This window comes from Takifugu rubripes, chromosome 8 (assembly GCF_901000725.2).
Source record: "Takifugu rubripes chromosome 8, fTakRub1.2, whole genome shotgun sequence".
NCBI classification, from domain to species: Eukaryota; Metazoa; Chordata; class Actinopteri; order Tetraodontiformes; family Tetraodontidae; genus Takifugu; species Takifugu rubripes.
The window spans coordinates 3486189-3505883 of NC_042292.1; the positions used below are offsets into that span (position 1 = coordinate 3486189).

Consider the following 19695-nt stretch of genomic DNA (forward strand, 5'->3'; position numbering starts at 1 on the left):
ATTTCTTTGGTCTTTTCCCTGACAGAGAATAAAGAGATGTTTGAGGAGACTCTCTCCCAGGAGAGTTTTTGTTTTCTATCTGTTGGTTGTTTAAGCTTTGGTGAATGTGTGCTGGTTTGATAATTCACAACATTTATCTGCTAACAATTTATATTCCTTGTGGACTAATAGCATGACGGTAGCACAGGAATGCTGTAATTTTTTAAAGCTTTTAATCATGGTCCCCTGCTACGACTGGACGGGAAAGATGTCAATAGCATCAGAATACATTGAAATCTGCTCATGTTCTATGAGGCAAGCCTCAGTCTCTGTCTACAAAATAACTGGAGACACAAATTCCTCTGAGAGGCTCTCTGAGACAATGTAAAGGTGCAGGAAAGTGTAAATGCAAGTGGTCCGTATCCCGGGACGACTCATGTTTACGCATCTTTCCAAACACTCTCATGTCATGTCATTTGAAGCGTGTGATTGCTGAATCCCTTGCTACTTAGGTTCCACCCTCTCCTCCATCCAAACCTTTCTGTCTTCAAACGCAGATCCTATTTTGGAACTTCAGACATCAGACATGCTGAAGCTGTATGAGTTTTATTCATTCTGTACAGAGAATGTTTGTATGGGGGATAAAAATACCATATGTGTACAACACCCCCTCCTTATCTCTTGCATATACGCTAATCTGGGCTGCAAATGAATGTCATCTGACGTCAGTCATCACGGGTGACTCGGTTTATCTGGTGCATTGCCCCCCACCCCCTCTCTTTTTGAGCCAATGAAAGAAAACTGCTTTAAAAAATGGCAAACAGATGGGGGGGAGTTCTCAGTGCAGCGGTCCATTCAGAGGCACCCAAGCCTTAAGCTCAGTGAACAGTGACATCTACTGAAAACACCTCACTTCTGCCACTGCAGAGATGCATGCGTTTCATTTATCTTCATCTAACATCTAATCTAGAGGTTTGAAACAGACTTACCATTAATTAGATAAGAAGTGATTGCATAAATATGCATCAAGATAAGATTCAGATTTTCTTCTTTAATGCATGCACATAAACTTTTTAATTTAATGCTTTGTTTTATAGTATAATTAAGTGTTTAATAAAATCCATTTATGCCAGTCTTATCTGTTGTTTTTGCAATAATTCATTTTCTTCAGTGATCCCATATCCCTGGAGGGTTTGTGAAGAGTTTCTGTATGCCCTCGTGTGTGTTTGTGTGTGTGTGTGTGTGTGGAGATGTGTTTGCCTGTCTGAATCTGTGAAATCCCTACGTAACCATAAACGAACCATCTTGTTTCTCCCACAGAAGAAAAGAGAAACCAGAGGTCGAAAGTTAAACTTATAGTCCAACTGATGAAACTTGTGGGTAATGAGATTTACTGTCTAATGAAGCTTGCAAGGAACACAGCACCAGCAGCTGATTAGGTTTGTTGCCCAAAAAATTGTTGTTCAAGATCTTTGGAATCAAAAAGGAAAAATGGGTTTTCATGACTGTAGAATTAAAGGAAAAGATGTCAAGGTCAGCACCACTGGCTCAACAAAGCACGCAGGCTTTAATATAAAAACGAGCAAAACTGGAAGTAAAAGAAGAATTCATGTTTTATGCCTCTGAAAACACACATTAAAACACCGGGCGATTTCTTCATTCATTAATCTTTAAGCAGCAGCTTTTAACACTAAAGAGCACCCCTGCGAGCTGCAGCTTTGTAGAAATATCCCCCCTTTACTGAAGGCTGTTTGAAGTGCTGGAGTTACCTGCTTGCGTGGGCTCAAAATTAATTTCGTCCTTTGTGAAGATTCTTACAAAAGGTGAAAAACCATGCCCTCTGAAGAACGCGTGGCATTTTTATCTGTGGCTGTTTTCCAGGCTGCTCTCTGGAGACTAGACACAGCTCCTTGCGTGGCAGCAGGAACCTGAAGGTCGTGTTTTTAAGATAAAGTAAGATCTCGCTGAGAACGGTATCAATCATAAATCATTGCCGATGAAGGGGAAAGCAATCGTGTTTACGAGACCTTGTTGCAAAACTTCCTGCAAAGACCAAAAGTTTGGAGACCTGTTGTGCTTCTCTGGAGACACCAGTGATGGATGTTGCCCATATTACTTGATTGTTTTGTTGTTGCTCTTTACCAGTGATGCTGTTTTATTCCTGCCGCACCTCCTTTTATCAGTGCTGCGCCACCTTTCCCTTGAAAACTGCACCGAGTTTGAATTGATGATGCTGGTAAACAAAGAAAATGAAAACAGCACCTTCTTTTATGACAGCGGTTCTGCAACCTGTGATAAAACAGCCTGTGTCTTATTTTCAAATTGATGAAAACTATAATCAGCAGAGTGATTGTTGGCACTTTTAATAAAGCCCCGGTGACTTTTATTGTCTCAGTTTCAGTGTTTTTTCTTGTTTTAGGATACTTTAATTTTGTCCCTGTCTTCAGCTCTCAGGTCTGTGAAAGAAAATCCAGCTTGAAATGCTCTGGCATTGTTTTTAAGTTAGTCAGTTAAGACAGTGGTCTGCTCCCCTGAGATATCAACCCCCTGAAGAAAGCGTGAAGCAGTAAAGCTGTTTCAAGCCATTTAATCACAAATCCCTTTTCTCTTTCTACTCTCTTTGTGCCTCCTGACGTCCATCTCTCTCGTGTCTCACAGACGGCTGAGCGGCTCTTCTGGATTTTGTTGACACTGCGCCTGGTCCCGCCTGGTTTCTTCTGAGCAGGATGGACACTCTGGAGTCAGAGCTGACCTGTCCAATCTGCCTGGAGCTCTTTGAAGACCCGCTGCTGCTCCCCTGCGCTCACAGCCTGTGCTTTGGCTGCGCCCACCGCATTCTCATCTCCCACTGCGCCACCAACGAATCCGTTCAGAGCATTGGTGCCTTCCAGTGCCCTACCTGTAGATATGTCATTTCCCTGAGTCCTGAGCGTGGACTTGAGGGCCTTAAGAGAAACGTGACCTTGCAGAACATTATTGACCGAGTGCAACGGGCCTCATCTTCGGCCGGACTGCCTCTACCTCTGCCTTTGCCCCACAGCGGGCCCAACTCTCCCGGTGAAGAAGGGAGTAATCGACTGGCATTAGTACCTGTCAGTGCCGCCATGTCCAGCCCAGGTACGCCACCCGAACCGGTCCAGTGCCAGTTCTGCGAGCAGGACCCTCCTCAGGACGCGGTAAAAACCTGCGTGACCTGCGAGGTGTCGTACTGCGAGGAGTGCCTCAGGGCCACTCACCCAAACAAGAAGCCGTTCACCGGACACCGCCTGATCGAGCCCATGCCGGACTCGCACCTCAGAGGGCTGCAGTGTCTCGAGCACGAGGAAGAGAAGGTCAACATGTACTGCGTCACAGACGATCAGCTGATCTGCTCGCTGTGCAAATTAGTCGGACGGCACAGGGACCACCAGGTGACAGCACTGAGCGACCGCTATGAAAAGCTCAAGGTAGGCAAAGGTGTTTACTTGTCTTGCATCATTTTTTGTTTGTTGATTATTTTCTTTTTAGTCCTGAGGATGCAAAAGGCCTCAAATGCAAAAGTTTGATTCAATAAGAGGGGATCTCATGTACAGAATTTGCTGCTATGCTTCCATCTGTAAAGGATCTCAGTCTGGCTTTTTATCATTTTTTTATTTTTAAGTTATTAGCACAACAAAAACACCAGCGTGCCAGGAGGGTTAGTCCGAAACACGCACTGGGAACGGATATGTGAGGTGTCATTAGTGGCGAGGCGCGGTGCTGTAAATGAGGTTGCAGGTTAACAAGTCCTGATTGCCCCATGGGGTGTAGGTATGCGATTAATTGAGCGTAGATTATTAGACAGTTAGAGTCTGCCGCTAATGGCCACGGAGGCGGCGTCTATTGTATGTGTGTAGGTAAAATTAGAGCTCACACAGTTGGACCTCGTCCTCAGAGTGTTCAGGGGATGATGTTTTTGGACTAATCTTTTAATGTGTCCTTTGTGTTCCTGCCACTCACCGGCCATTGCCGGGATGGACCCCAGCACCTCCAGTGACCCTGATTTGGAATAAGTGGTTTCCTACAAGCAGCGGGTCGATAAATGGATCCTTTCCCTGCAAACCTTTGCAAAACAAATCACATAGCGAGTGAAAAAGTACTTTCAGTGGTTCACCGAGGGAACCTTTTCAGCAGTACCCTGTTGCACAATCTGCAGTAAGTGTTTACGCAGCTCTTTTAAGAGTCCTAGAATCAAACATTGAGGCATTTCTCCTATGAGAAGGAGCTTTTTCCTTTTAAAAAGAAATTTGAAGCAAGTGCTTGAGTGTGAGGTAATACATCCGCAGGGAGGAGGCAGGCCCTTTCTTCAGTGTAATGAAGGAAACCATTACACCAACCGATCCCATGCTGATACGAAATTCTACTGATTTTCTTTAACTTTTGAGACATTGGAGCAGAATAACAAAACCTGCCAAAGCCTCTCAAAGGAGGGTAATATCTTTTAGTGTTAAAATGACCACATTTAAGCCCGACCAAACTCTTTTACAGGGCATTGTGTGTCGTAAGAGGTGGATAAACGTAAGCCCATAGTTTCCAATCCTCCAATTGCAGAAGACATGTTCCTGCACCTCCTCATCTTGCCTGTTTCAGCAAATTTAGGCAGCTAAGAGCAATTAGCAGTGCATCCTCACGTCAGCGCATCGTCCAATTACCAGGCTGCTCTTTCTGATCTGTTCATTTGGGATGAGAGAAAAGTAAGAACTGCATATCACAGGTCAGAGAACACAATGTTCTAATGAATGCTCGTTATCTTCACTACTTTAGCTATGACCATACACATTCCCCCCTAATAAGCGCCCGTGGAAAGTAAAGCTGATGGTCCACCCACAGCACCCCTTTGAAGAAACATCACAGCAGAATGTGCGACTCACATGTGCGGTATTTGAACCCGATCGGCATCGTGCCAGGACACAGGGAGAAAGAAGCACGTAATCCCTCCTTCCTTGTGGAAGTTTGGATTTCAGTCAACTTTTCCAACTCAAAGTTGACAAACACAAGGGGAATTAAATCCGCTCCAAAATAACATTTCAGAAAACCATTCAGCTCCTGCTCTGGGTCATTGTCTAAACCACAATGATACCAATTACCAGTGATGGGAACAGCTAAATACAGGGAACACTGGGAACTGATTAGGTGACTTGGTGAGGTTGTTTGTCTTCATAAAAGGAGGTAAATAAAGATAGGAAATCTGATGAATTTACGGTAAGTGTAAGATATGGAGAAAGGGTAGGATTCACTAAGCTTATACTTCTTCCTACTCCTTTTGGACATCTTGGTATGATTTTGTTTCAAGTGTTTTCACATTTGTGTGTTTTGTCTTGTTTGTTTTTTAATACTAACCACATGTTCAAATAACAACCTAAAATTCAATTCAAATTCAATTCCAGTTTGCTGCTCGGCTGTATATTAGTGATGTAATGTAATGTAATCGATAGGCAGCCTGATTTTAGTCAAGAAGAAATGCTGCGGGTTCAGGTACAGTATTTCGTTGTTGCCACTGGAGGTGCAGATAGAACCGGAGGCAAGACAACCAGGGGTTAGCACTGTTCCCTCACAGCAGGAATGTTCCAAGGGCCTGGGGCTTTTTTGTGGAGTCTAGATCTTCCCTGTCCATGTGGGGTTTCTCTCTGGGGACTCGGATAACGCCCACAGTCTAAAAGCATACATTTGTTGGATAGATTAATTTAAAATTGAGCTAAGGTGTGAAAATGAGTGTGAATGGTTGTTTAAAGTGCCCCGTTGAGGGATATAGTGGGAGGAGATGAATCAATGGATGTGCATCTCCAAGTGTCTGTTTTATTTTGCTATTTTTCCTTAAATGTCTGTTGACCATTCAGATAATGTCACATTTTTCAATGCTTCCCACGTTCTTGGGCATTAAGTCACTTCATAAACATTGCTGAGGTCAAAAAATATTCATTGTAATTCAAGAAGTCAAATGTTGCTTCCTCATGAATCAGCCTTGGCAGAGGAAAGTACAAGATTTTATCCGCTGGCACCTGAAGAGGAATCATCACAGGGAATTTGCATAATCAGTTTCACGGTTCTGCAGCATTTCTGATGCTGACCTGTTCTGCAGTTTGATTTTCTGGCAGCGCTTCATTACTTGCTCAATCCGAACTGATTACAGCATTATGCTTACATTATGCTAGCAAAAGAAGATGTTTTTGATTAGCTAACATATTGCATCTGTCTCTAATCCGTCCCCATTTTTTTAAACTGTCAGAAACATTTCTCAGCTTCACCAGACACTGCTTTCTACATTTTTAAAGTAGTTATATAGATGATAAGCCTTTTGAAAAAAAAAAAAATCTGTCAACACTTCGATAAACAAATCCTATAGGAAGGCTAAATGTAGGAATCTGCTTGCTGGAAGCTTGTTTAGTTTGATATAAGCTGGAATTTTGCAGGCTAATTACTGCAGAAGTATTCAGGATCTCTGTAATTTGACAGCAAGTGGAAAAATAAAAACACGTATGGCTGCCTCTCATCCTTACATGCCCACATTTTCCAGGGGAGTTTTCCTACATGCGAGTCATCATCAGAGACCACTCCAACATGCCCTCGCTCCCTTAAAGCTGACAATAATGCAGGCGGCCATATTTTATCTTCACACGCAGCAAGCAAATGTGCCCTTTATGCCTGAGGTTAGTGGGGATTTGCACACCTCCGGTGCCCTGATATATCTCACACAGCTGGTGCATAATCTGTCATTCTATGAACAGCAGGTTGTGACCCCATGGTAGCTCTGACCTTGTGTGAATCCTGGCACTGTTTTGGCTATAACAACCACCAAGAGTATCTCTAATTGTTCTCAGAAGGAGATTTGTCCTTCAAGATTCCCCCAAATACATCCTCAGATTGGACAATATATGATGAAATTAGCTGTTGTGTTATGTGGAATTGTCCTATTTCATCTTTAATTTCATCTTTTACCAGCGTTGAACTGTATTTAAATGTGCATATATTTCCTTTAGGATTTTTTAAAACAAAGCAACAGCTTTGTGAGTCAAGCAAAATTAAACTAAAAGCTGAAACAAATAAGGTCCCTGTGCATCCTCACTGCACTGACTTGTTTTGTTGCATCTTCCGTAACATCAAGGCTTTAAATTTATCGCAGCCTTCAGGCAAAATTCATTTTCAAAGGAGAAAGCTGGAGTCGGCACACATGTCAGTTCACTTAACCTTTCATTTCTCAGCAAAATGTATTCCTGTTATGTTTTTAAATGTACAGAGCAGCAGCGAAAACCTCCCGACAGCAGCAGTAATTGTGTTTTTCAAGATGATTTAATGCACGCATCTGTTGAAAGCTAATTAAGATAATTCCTCTTAATGAAGGATGTCTCTTTTATTTCATATCTAAACTGAATGTAGCTGCAGCTTTTAAATGGCCTCATCTGCTGTGCAATGATGCTGGATAATTCTTTGAAGTTTTAATTTATACAGGCAGAAATGTTTGCATGAGCGTCACAAAGTACAAGCCTGAAAGGCTATTTGACAGCCAACTCAAATGGTGGAAACTAGGAAATGATGGTGTTCTTTTATTTTCCCCTTTCACTCAAATGGGATTGTTTCCTCATACTTTTGTAGCCTGGGAATATTTTGCTCATATTTTCTGGACCATTTCATGCATCTCTCTGTTCCACTAGAACTGCAGATATCCTCCCACTCTTTCCAAGATATCAGATGATTGGTTTAGCTTCCTCTTTACAGAGGCGGAGGTGGTGCATCTGATAAGAAACATGGAGGTTATTGTGGAAACACCCGTCCATTTTTGCAGATAAAATTACCCCTGTCACAGGAAATTGATTGTGAAGACAGCTGGAAATAGCTCTTAAAGTCCTTGACTGCAGGTCTGATTACAGACCCTTAAGCAGGAAAAATGTTGATTTAGATTCATAAACATGCCTAAAGGTTTGCTAACGTGCATGTTAGCAAAAATGAATGTTGATGAGATAATGGATGAATATGAGTTTTCTGAGAAATACATGTTAAAGCATCTCAAGCGTCCCCTGGTGGTCAGATAAAGTATTGTCACGATCCTCCAAATGACGTCACCAGTTCAGCATGTTTTAATATATATTTGGTTTTGTGGGAGGACTTGAGGACCTTTGTTATTATATAGTAATAAATACCACACTGTGGTGGCTCAAACATGGTTAAATCTATTGACGAATGACCCTTCTGCAGCCTTCACAAGTTATGAGATTTCTTTTTACCCCATGCGGTGAGCAAAGGGGATTAGAATGTTAGAATGTGCTAAGCTAACATGTATGTGGTTTAAGAGTGTCAACACAAAAGGATTAATGAGAACAAAACAATCAGATGCAAGACAAATGGAAATCTGTGTTGTTGGTTTTTTTTAAATCTAAAAAGATATTTATAGCTGCATCCAGGTTGTTAAATGCACCTTACACACAGTTTCTTGCATACATTCGAGTAATCTAGTCGTGTGTAATATTTCCCTGATGTTTCTGGATCATATTTCATTTAACAGAGGAAATATTGTGGGATACGTGCTCTTGTGTGTATCAAGAAATTATTCAGGGTGTTTCATATGTAGTTTCTTCAGGAAATTCTGTTATTTTTTGAAGTAAATGATTTGGACTACAGCAGAAAGACAGACCCTGAAGTGTCATCAAGTCTGTATTCACCGTTGTAAAAGGAAATCCTCCTGAAAACGCAGATTACAAGTACTCTGACTAGGTATCCATCTGTTCAGAACATTTCTTTTAGCTTGGGGCCCTCACGTCTTCCAGCAACAATTGCAGCAGCATTCCTTGTATTCCTTCTTTACATTTTTATTTTCTTTTCCCACCTTATTTATGCCCCTGTCAAGCAAAATTAGATGTCAGGCAAACAGACCGGTACCTCTTCATCAAAAACTGAAGATCCCAATCCAATGATGACCGAGCAGATAAAATGTTGCCTCGCTGTCTGCAAAGACGGCTGAACACAGAGGGGTAAACAAATAAATGATTCATCTCGTTCTCAGCTCCTGTCTCAACATTGCTCTGCCCACTCCCCTCTCTCTGCGTCTGCCTCTGCTGTGCAGGCTTCCATTTCTGCTCCTTTGTACGTGTCATGTATGCGGCTCATCTCCCTCTCCTGCTCTCCCATAGAGAAGCAACAGGGGGAAAAGTCATACTCAGTTTGACAGTTGGGTGAGGATTTGTCAGCACACAATCCTGCTCTCAGTGGCCCAGATCTTCAAAAAGACAGAGATCCTCTTGCAACGAGTTCGTTTTTTTTACCTGTGCGTGATGTGTAATTCAAAAAAGTAGGAATTACAAAGTGACAAAGAGATGTCAGCTGATTAAAAGTTTGCCTTTGTGGAAAACGTTTATTTAATCCTAATTCTGCATTACTTCACAGTGACTGAACGTCATTAAAACCTTGACTAGTGTACAAGGCAGCGTACCTTACTGTTGCAGTAAGTTTCAAACTACCTCACACATTAATAGAATCAAATCAAACGGATCAACCTTGTCATCTTTTGAAGCCATGCTTTTATTTTGAAATGGCACACGTCACCCAGACTTTGCCACGTATTTCCATACGTTTCCGAGTCTCTGCTATGGCGAAATAGATTATTTTAATAATTATTTGAATAATTCTGCCAACGCTCCTTGTTTCAAGTATTCGATTTACTGCTAATTCTTGCAAAATCTGATGCATAATCACAACAAGGGCTGGTGACTCTCCAGCTTAGTGGTTTTACACCCTCTCCATTAAGGTAAAAGTCAGTCTTGGTCGGCTATTCTACTTTTGTTGCACTTATGTTTCTGCAACACCAGCTGAACGCTGTTCTTCTGCAGTAGTGTAGACATTCTAGGGTGTCACCGCACCAGGTTATCACTGTAGCTTTGGGTTACAAGCGCAACGACACATAATCAGCGTCAGCTCACCAAGAGGGAACGCTGCTGTCTTCTTTTCAGACAGCTTGCACTGCAACATAACGGCACGTTGTCTGGGCCAGAAGGCCTAACGTGCAGTTGATAGCAAAAAAAAGGCCTACTTTGGTTTACACTGATGAATTATTAATCATCAGCACAGTTTAAAATACATTATTAATATCTGCTGAAAAGTACACAAGTGAAATATAAAAACATGTTGCCTCCAGGGTGAAGACACTGACTCGCTAATCTCCTGCAGTGGAAATGTAAGTACTTGTATATTTATGTCTTTTTTTTTTAAATGTCAAAATGATGTCTGCATATATATATTTGAAACTTTTAGTTTTCTTTAAGTCTTTTTTTTAATTATTTGAAAAAAAGATTTTAAGAAAGACTGAAAGGACAAGTTCAGAGCTTTTACTGATGTCTCATGTTGACACATGACACAAAGATTTAACCTTTAAACCTATAAAACACAATATGTTGTGAGCACTTGGTGCATTTTCCACTACCTTGTTAGATATTTTAAATCTTCTGCCAATGCTAAAGTGATGCCCTCCTTGTACAAACCTCGTGTTTAACACAATTTGACCTTTTAGGTCCCATAAAACATATTGGCAGGACATGTGCAACTGTATTTATTATTGTATTTATTATTTGTCACAAAATCGTATTTCTATAATGATGGCATTCTCGGGCAAGGTTGTGTAATCAATAGGAAAAACACAAGTGACTCAGCAATTTTGGTTTTTTGACTGAATCTGCTGAGTCATGAAGGCCCACAAGCAAAGCGACATGAATAATCCATTTTAGTACTTTTAAACTGGGTCAATCACTTATGATTTGCTTTGATGGCCTCGCCACCACTCTCAGAGGCTGTCGTAAGAAAGTTTGAAGGGCCTCAGCGTTCATGCGAAGAGCTGGCTTTAAAATTCAGCTTAATTCTGTAAAAACAGTCTCCACCCGTCTAGTTTGGGCCCATCTGGATCTATCGGTTTATATCATAGCTGAAGAAGCATATCAAATCTCTGGCTTAGCCTCGATGGCAGATTTTTGGGCTGTCTGGGGAAGGGTGGTGGGGTCAAACGTAGTTCAGACTGGCTGAAAGAGAAAGACAAAGAAGGTGTGTAATTGACAGCTGACAGGTGGCCGTGATGTTCAGCTTTGAGCAATTACCGCTAGCTGGGCAGCTTGGATACCGTCCACGTTAGCTTCCACGGATTTCCCTGCGTTCCCTGAGCCTGCATGCGATGCAGGTGCTGAATTACCTGCATCCTTTTAAGGTTTAGTTTACTGCCTCTAATGCCACAGTTTCAGAAGCATCCTATGTTTTTCCTCCTGGGGGTGGGGGGAGGCCTTTATGCAGCATTAGCATTTGTGTCATCGCTGTATTAAGGTCATCCATTAAGCCCCTCCAGTTCAACTACAGAGCGCGCGCACACACACACACACACACACACACACAAGCCATGCAGAAATCCCACCACTGGTTGTGTATTTTCAAGATTTCCTCCAGGGTGGCTTCTTTTGAGGCCACATCCTGTGTTCCGACCACACTGCTGGGAGTTGTTGGAGGATTGTCATTGTTGAGTTGCAGCAAATCTTGTTTTTGGATTTAGCTCTGGTCTCTGTGCCTGGTCAGGAAATCTCAGGAGCTCAGACCCACCTGGGAATAAGGGTCCTGTAGGAGACGCAGCGTCAGAGCGGCTTAAACACGCTCGGTTTGGCAATAACACGACGGTCTTGGGAGTAAAGGAGACAGCTTGTGCAGGGGCAGATAAAAGGCAGCAAAAGAGGATAAAATAAGGAGCAGAAGGAGAGGAAGAAAAAGTGGGGAGGAGTGTTCTGGGATGGGGAGCTGACGTGCCGTCACCTGTTTGCCGGTTCGTTAGCCGAGAGTGCTGCTGTGCGCTTTCATAGGGAAAGCTTTTGATGCCTAATTTGCTGCTTGGCTGGGTTTGCGCATGGCTTGCTGCTCAGTGGAGTGGCTGTCCCAGTCACATCCTCTTCTAGAGTAGGATCCGCTGTTGGAGGCTCAGACTGGCCAGGATGAGGAGGCAATACAGAGACGAGGGGTATCACCCTCGCACCGAGGTATGTGGCTAAAACGCTTTCTCTTTTTCATGAGAAACCTCCGACTCCTGAGGATTTTTGCGAGGAAGCCTCGCAGCCCGGTGGAGGGGGAAGCGTTGCAGCATTTCTGTCTTGTTTTGTTAGTTGTTTTAGAACTTTATGCTTCTGGGTGGTTGAGCTCATGGGGTTCTCCTGCATCCTCCAGATATGGTTCAGAGTACTTCTCAAATCCTGAAAATACATATTATCTTTCTGTGTTTGCTACAGCAAGCCCTGGACTCCAACCTGAGCAATTTGATCAAACGCAACAACGAGCTGGAGTCGCTGATGGGGAAACTAATCCAGACATGTCAACACGTTGAGGTGAGTCCTCCAATACTGACCTATATTGTCTATTTTTCTGTCCATTACAGTGAACATAGTTCTATATTGATCATATAACATCTATACTGCTTTTTCAAATTCAGGAAATTATCACATTTTGAATTTTCATTTCTATAGAATTCATTATTGCCCATCATTGTAATTATATTATCTCAGAGATTAGCATTTTGTGAGCAATGTCAACCCTTAAATGTTTATTCAGTAAAAGTTTATTCAGATGGAGGTTGCTAAGGTTAGCTTAAATAGTCTGTCTTCATTAAAGGGTTGAAATATTTAATATGTTAATCAGAGGAAAGTCATTTTTTTGGACGGGGAAATGTGGCAAATCCATGTAATTTTTTATTTGGAATGAAAATTTAAAAAAAAGTTTTTTTATTTTATGGAGACATTGGTTGGATGGTGTTATTCAAACTAACATTATTTGCGCTTGAATTGCTCGTTTAATTTAGAAGTAAACACTTGGAACGCACAGAGCTCAAGCAACAATGAATACATCACACTTTTTTGTTCATCATTGTAAATATTATTGAGAGAAATTTGTTAAACTCAAGTTTTTCAAGTTTTATGCAGATCATTTTAAAGATCTTTCCTTATTCTTGCTTGCAGATGAACAATGTAAGGCTAAACAATACAAAATATAAATGACATTAAACATATTATAGCTTTATATGCACACAAGGACTATTTTTGCATTATAAATGCTAAACACTGAACTCTAGTGTCAACTATTGTGCTTTAGGTCGTACGTACAGAAATTCTGGTTAAATATTTTGAGAGCATTACTGGGCCATTTAATAATTTTACTATACAGAGAAGGTTTACGTGGATTTGCGTATCCTCCAGGCAGTCTGGTGCTAAGCCTCTGCTAGCTCGTGTTGTGTTGGTCCATTAAGAAGCTTTAAACGTTTGACCCCATTGGGTTGAACAGGCAGTTTACTCATGTTTCTTTGGGAATAACAATCTCTGTATCCGAGTCACGTTTGTAACACTCGTACTGTCTTTTTGGTTTTGGATTAATTCATTTCCCCCCCCTTCCTTTTATGGGATATTTTGTTTTCAAGTGAAAATTAATGAAAACTTTAAATACAGCATATAAAAAGTGACTCTTTTTTTTGGGTTTTTTTCTTTTTTGCCCGCATCTCGCACATTTAAGTCACAACAATGTGGAATAGGGGATTTAAAAATCCTCAACCCCTGAAATAGCTTTCAGAGTGCACAGCAATGGTACATTTTAGGTGAGAATGCTGCCTGAGCAATAGATGGAACTTTGTGATCCGGAGCCAGAGTGAATGCATGCCTCCATAAATGAAGCTATTTGATGTGCAGATGCACATGGGAGGTGTGAAAATGACCAAAAAAAACCTCCCCAAACAACAGGAAGGTCACTTGAGAGAACCAGCTGGCAGCTTGCTGAATATTTCACGTCAGGTTCTTGTGTTCCAAAGCTCTTCCTCAGATAAAGGATGCACACATTTTACTTTAGAAATGAAGCTGTTTCTTGGCAATTTGTTCTTCATTCAGTAATGGGATTCATCACATATTCAGAGATCTGTTCAGCTCTGTTCAGGGTCACTCTGGATCATCTTGGAATTCGATGCTGAAACTGTTGGATCTGGAGCACTGGACACAATTCTAAGATGTTGCTAATGCAGAAAAATATCATCCGCATATTAATTTGCATGAAAGTGTTGTTTGCATCCGCTGTTTCAAATTTGCCACACTCTAATGAGGATAGAGATGTTTGCGTGTTTTTTTCCTCTGGTTGAATGATTCACTCCATTTCGCCAGAAGGGCACAATCTGTCATGCTAAGAGCTCTGCCCACACTTATTAGATGTTCTCCATCTACACATGACTTTAATCACAGAGCGTGTGTGAACCGTGATGGTGCGTGCCTGCATAGTTAACATTCTGCCTACAAAATTCCATTCCGAAATTTAAATTGGAGTGTGTGTGTGTGTGTGTGTGTGTGTGTGTGTGTGTGTGTGTGTGTTTGGCTGCCTCATGGGCACTTGGTTCTGTTCAGATGAGCAAGATCAGACAGCGTCACTTTTGTTTCCACTGAGAAATGTCAGGGACTGTGAATCAGAGCTTCTGTGGAACTTCTAATACTAGTTTCCTGACTGAAAACTTTCACTCTTTTTGAGTGTGTGGCTTTTCTCTTGATTTGACGGTGTGATTTAGAATAGAACAACTGGCAAAAGACCTCGTGATGTCAAAATTGAACCCGTGCATGTGTGGGAGTGCTGCAGGCATAGCACCGTTCCCTTTTATTGCTTCCTCTTCAACCAGCAACAAAACACTTTACAACTGGCTAAATCAGGCCCTACGGAAGAGACCACTCTGTTACGGAACGGTTTGGCAGGCCAGGACCCAGACGCAGAGTCCAAACAAAAGGTTCTTTATTGGCACAATATCCAAGAAGATCACATAAAGTAACAACGAAACTCAGGAAAAGTATCAACTGAAAGAGCGAACGAAAAATCACCATTCAAAATGGAACAAAAATGATGGGAAGAAACCAACTGAACAAAGGTGACAAAGCACAGGAAAAAACTCAGAAAACTAGAGAACAATGAGGCAAAGGACGGGCGATCTCGGGGAGCTGGCGCTAGATGCACGAACAAAAGCAACAATCCGGAACCGGCCGCTAGGAGGGGCGGCCTTAAGTAGACGCGGCCTTAATTAGTGCGCAACGAGCCGCAGGTGCGCTGGAGGCTCCGCGCTCCGCAGAGATCGGCCTGCCCCCGGATGCCGTCCAGAAACCGAACCACGACACACTCCGTGGAATTATTCTTGTTGCGAGGCCTAAAAGTCTCTTAATTAGACTCCATTGGATTTTAGAGACTTAGCCAGGATGAAAAATAAAAGGAGAAAAAGAATAACCTTGTGAATAGAGCCCCCGAGCAACATCTCATCTGGGCTGTTGTGTTCGAGCGACTCTGAACGGTGTCATTATCCTCAAAAATATCCTCTGACTTTAATTTCCTTTTAAATTAGTTTTACTGAGTCTGATTTCAGGTTGGCTGATGATTAAGAACAGTCATCAACCACATTGTCTCTGGTTTGCCATCAATGATGATGTCACAAGTTGTCACAGTCCTGCATCCGCCAAACAACTGCACCACAGAAATATAACAGAAATATCCACTGGTCCCGGTCAGAGGCTCATGCTACTGTCACTTGTTCCCAAACCACTGGAAGGTAAAATGTCTGGACAACATGCTTCATCTTCCGCGAGTGTTTGGTGGGGACAGGGAAGGCTGATGGATGAATGTGACATCCTGTCCCTTTGTCAACATGATATGAAACCACTGACAATACCGGATGTCCCTAAGGAGCCCCCCCCCCACCACACACACACACACACACACATGCACCATCATCCATCAGTCTTTATGTTTATCCAATCTTCTGTTTGCAAATGAATTCGCAGGTGAATGCGTCCCGTCAGGAGGGTAAGCTCATGGAGGAGTGCGACGTCCTCATTGACATCATTCAGAGGAGGAGGGAGCTCATCGGCAGCAAGATCAAGGAAGGGAAGGTCAGGTCAATTCCTTTTTTCATCCCGTTTTTACGTGATTACCCGCCCATCAGCTCCCCATACGAGCCTGGTCCTGCTCAAGGTTGCCTCCTATTTAAATGAAGATTTTTTTTCTGGCTGCAAGAATTTGCTGGTGTTTTGATACAATCGACAGACATTTGCTCAAGTGCTGTACATAACTTACGGTACTCAAGTTCAGTGTTTTTAACATATTCTTGTCAGAAATCAAATATAAACATAAATTATAAAGTTTTTGTGGTGAACCTTCATCACTGAAATGAAGGCATCATTTCATGTGAGGTAAATAAATACTAACATGGGTCCCCCTCATGAGGTCCAGACTGGTTTTAGGAGTAAAGAGCAAACAAATGGACTTGCAAATGATGGTTTGATTAATGTATGTGTTTTATGAGGTCAAAACTATTTTTCAAATATGGGTGGCTGCAGTCAAAAGCCCCATTTCCAAGGACGTTTCCAGAACTGTTGCTTCCAGCAATTTATTTAACTGGTTTTAAAGAAGGAATTTGTGATGTGCTTATCAGGCTGATGTCATTATGGGGATTAGTGCCACACTCAGACCCACTGCGACTCCCGTGGTCCTTCAGCTTCTTAGAGTTTTGCTTGTGATGCTCCACCTTTTGAGGAATTTCTTCAGTGTGTGCTCCAAATTAGCTTAGCCAGCTTGTTGGCTATTCTTTTATAGATTTGGTCCATTTCAAGAAGCCTCATCGTCCGTCCACTTCTCATAGATTCTCCTCTTTTGCTCCATTGCTTGCAGTTTTAGCGTGAAGTTTTCATCTCTGTAATTTCAGTCGAACTCTGCTGAAGTTTTTGAAAATCTTGAAAAATAGACGTTCCTCCACAAAAACAGGCTAATGTCACTCTGCTTCCCTGCCACTTGATGGTGAGACACATTCTAGAGCTTGAATTTTTGGTGCATTGCATATTATTTGAGCATTTTTTTCCCCTTAAAAACTTGATTCATCCTCTTGATCTGAGAACAGCCTGGTTCTCAGCCCAGTCTGAAGGGACAGTGAAAACAGCCAGACTGGCCAGTAGTACAGTAGGCCTGCGAGCATATGGGACGAGGTTATGTTTATTTATGTTTACTTGCACTCTAAAACCAAGTGATTTCTTTTTCCAGCTCGAATTAATGAGCCACAAGGGATCCTCTTTGTAATGAGGATTGACTCAAATAATGTAAAGCTACATTTACATTTAGACCAACAGATTTCTAAAGATTGAGCTATCATAGCAGATAAAGACAACACAAGTGTTTCCAACCACTTTCATGTTTTTTTTTTATTGTTATGTTCATTGCTAATTTACATGGATTCAGGCGAAGATGAGTGGATTATGTCCAAGCCAAATTTCTGATGAAATGTCCTTTGCCCTCAATTCAGTAGCTGACCTCAATCTGTCTCCTAAAATCTCTGCTCATTCCTTTAGGAGAGGGCATGAAACCAAGGGGGATACTAAGGGAAGATTTTGTTCAAACAGAATCCCTGATGTGTCTAAAAATGCAGTTGAAACACATCTTCTTGGACCACAGAAACACCATATGGAGTGTATTTTCTGTTCTTATCCCTAATAATCCCCACTATGCTAACCACGATTTGATAATCTTCAGGTATCCCGGGCTCGATCTGTCTGAGCGACTCAGCTGAAACCTCTCTCCCCATTTGTCATTCTCTTCAGTCACAGCGTATTCGGAAGCTCGCACAGCAAATAGCCAACTGCAAGCAGTGCATCGAGAGGTCGTCGGCCCTCATCACGCAGGCCGACCAGACCCTGAAAGAGACTGATCACGCCCGCTTCCTGCAGACTGCCAAGAGCATCAACGAGAGGTCACACACAACATCACGCTGTGGAAACACATGATGGAGATATTTACAGTGTGCCAAGGCACAAACAGAACACAGTGATTGAAAAAGAAAAGAGCCTCCAACAATAAATTTAATTACTTTGATTCCAATCCACAATTATGTTGACAGGATTATTTTCTGCCAGTCTAAGTGAACATTCCAGCTCAAAACCAGGAAGTAAACTGTGTTTTTTATTCAATATTTGTTGGAGAACTTTATCCTTCGCTATGTTTCAAGATCTTTTTTGTGTCAAAATGATAATTAGAATCTTTTTAAAGACACAGATTTGTATTATCATCGTGATCAAGACAATTACTTGTCAAATGCAAACCTATTTAACACTAGAAGTCCCAGCATTTTTCTGTCTACGTAGAAGACCCACACAGAGGCCATTTGGCCTGACCACTTTTCCCGAATACACTAATCACTCATTTTGTTATGGTAATGAGGCTGTTAGTGGCAGTGTGTGGGGTGAGGGGGTCACACCTTACAGAGAATGAGGAATAAAAACACATTCACTCAGAACTGAAGAAGCCTTCTGGATAGAAGGCGAAATGTCTTCAAGAGAAGAAACCCAGTCCAGTTGACAGAGAAAACTACAATGATACAATGACCTGGATGATTGAGAATCTACACAGACAAAAACACATTCTATTCTAAATTGTGGACCTGTGAATGTCCCATGTGACCATAACGACTCATCGACTGCAACCAGACAATTGTTTGATGGATAAATACCTCAGTGCACATGGACTATCGCTTCAGCAGCTGTTCTCAGCAGCATGCACAGCATGATTCAGACACAGGATACCACCAAAAAGAAGCCAAACACCATCACACTCTACAACACAACAAAGTGCGGCGTCGATGTCATGGACCAGATGGTGCGAGAGTACACTGTCCGCGCAGGAACACGGCGCTGGCCAGTAGCAGTGTTCTATAACATGATAGATATGGCAGCACTGAATGCACACGTGCTCTATCAGTTATGCACCGGGAGGCAGGAGAGACGGGTGGAGTTCCTGCTGGAGCTTGCAAGAGAGTTGGCTCAAACCCACTTGGGTAAGAAAAAGGCTCAAAAGGAACAATTATTTCGGCAACAACCCTCCACATCACAACTAGGAAAAAGAGCCAAGTGTCAGGCTAAAATTAAATGTAGGGACAATAATGCAACTGTGCGCTGTGTTGACTGCTACCGATTTACATGTGGGAAATGCCGAAAGGAGCAATGGCAGTGCCAGGATTGTGAGTGACTGCTCAAATGTATTTCACTCATAATGCATGGTTTTTCATTCTTTGTAAATATGCTTGGGTTTCTTTTTCTTTTTTACTATTTTTAGCACAAAAATAACAATTACTTCTGCAACAACCCTCCACACCAAAACTGGGAAAAAGTTGCTTTTTCATTCTTTGTAAATATGTTTTGTTTTTTTAACAATAAATGTCAGTGTGTTGATCCCTTCCTTCCTGTTGATCCTTTCCACTGCATACAGCTCATAGTCCAGTTTAAGTCTTTATGGCTATGTTCACTGAGGTATTTATCCATCTCACAACTAAAGCTTGCTCTCAAAAGAACCTCCTGAGCTGTAAGGTATGTCCCCTCCCCCACACAGGTTCAAGTGGCTCCGGCCGTGTGCCACTAACAGCCACATTTCCATAACAAAATGAGTGTCCACAGGGGGGACTTGGGGCCAATTGGCCGTCTTGTGGGTTTTCTAGGTAAAAAGGCCAAATGGCCGCTCTCTGGGACTTCTAGTGTTAACGTGTAGAATTCCTTGGATGATTCTAGAACATAACAGAGTTTTCAAGGCCTAAATGCTGATAACTGAAAATGATTTATCTTTTGTAAATTATTAAATGTGGACTATTAATGATTGCAGAGAAGCTAAATGAAATGGTCATGTCATGTGTAAGAGGAGAAACAACTTTGCTTAGTG

General features: G+C 42.0%; 1 protein-coding gene across 4 annotated transcripts in view; it reads left to right on the plus strand.

Annotated features, from left to right (window-relative positions):
* LOC101069053 (E3 ubiquitin-protein ligase Midline-1) overlaps nucleotides 1-19695 on the plus strand; it is a 48739-nt gene that overhangs the window by 23455 nt on the left and 5589 nt on the right. For 3 of the 4 annotated variants that reach the window (XM_029840461.1, XM_029840460.1, XM_011606128.2), the window contains 5 exons: nucleotides 2638-3425; nucleotides 10121-10159; nucleotides 12234-12329; nucleotides 15786-15893; nucleotides 17592-17740. In XM_029840461.1, the coding sequence (XP_029696321.1) occupies nucleotides 2706-3425; nucleotides 10121-10159; nucleotides 12234-12329; nucleotides 15786-15893; nucleotides 17592-17740 (1112 nt within the window). In that variant the 5' untranslated portion in view covers nucleotides 2638-2705. The remainder of the gene's footprint in view (nucleotides 1-2637; nucleotides 3426-10120; nucleotides 10160-12233; nucleotides 12330-15785; nucleotides 15894-17591; nucleotides 17741-19695) is intronic. The other variant, XM_003966452.3, reaches the window with a different exon arrangement.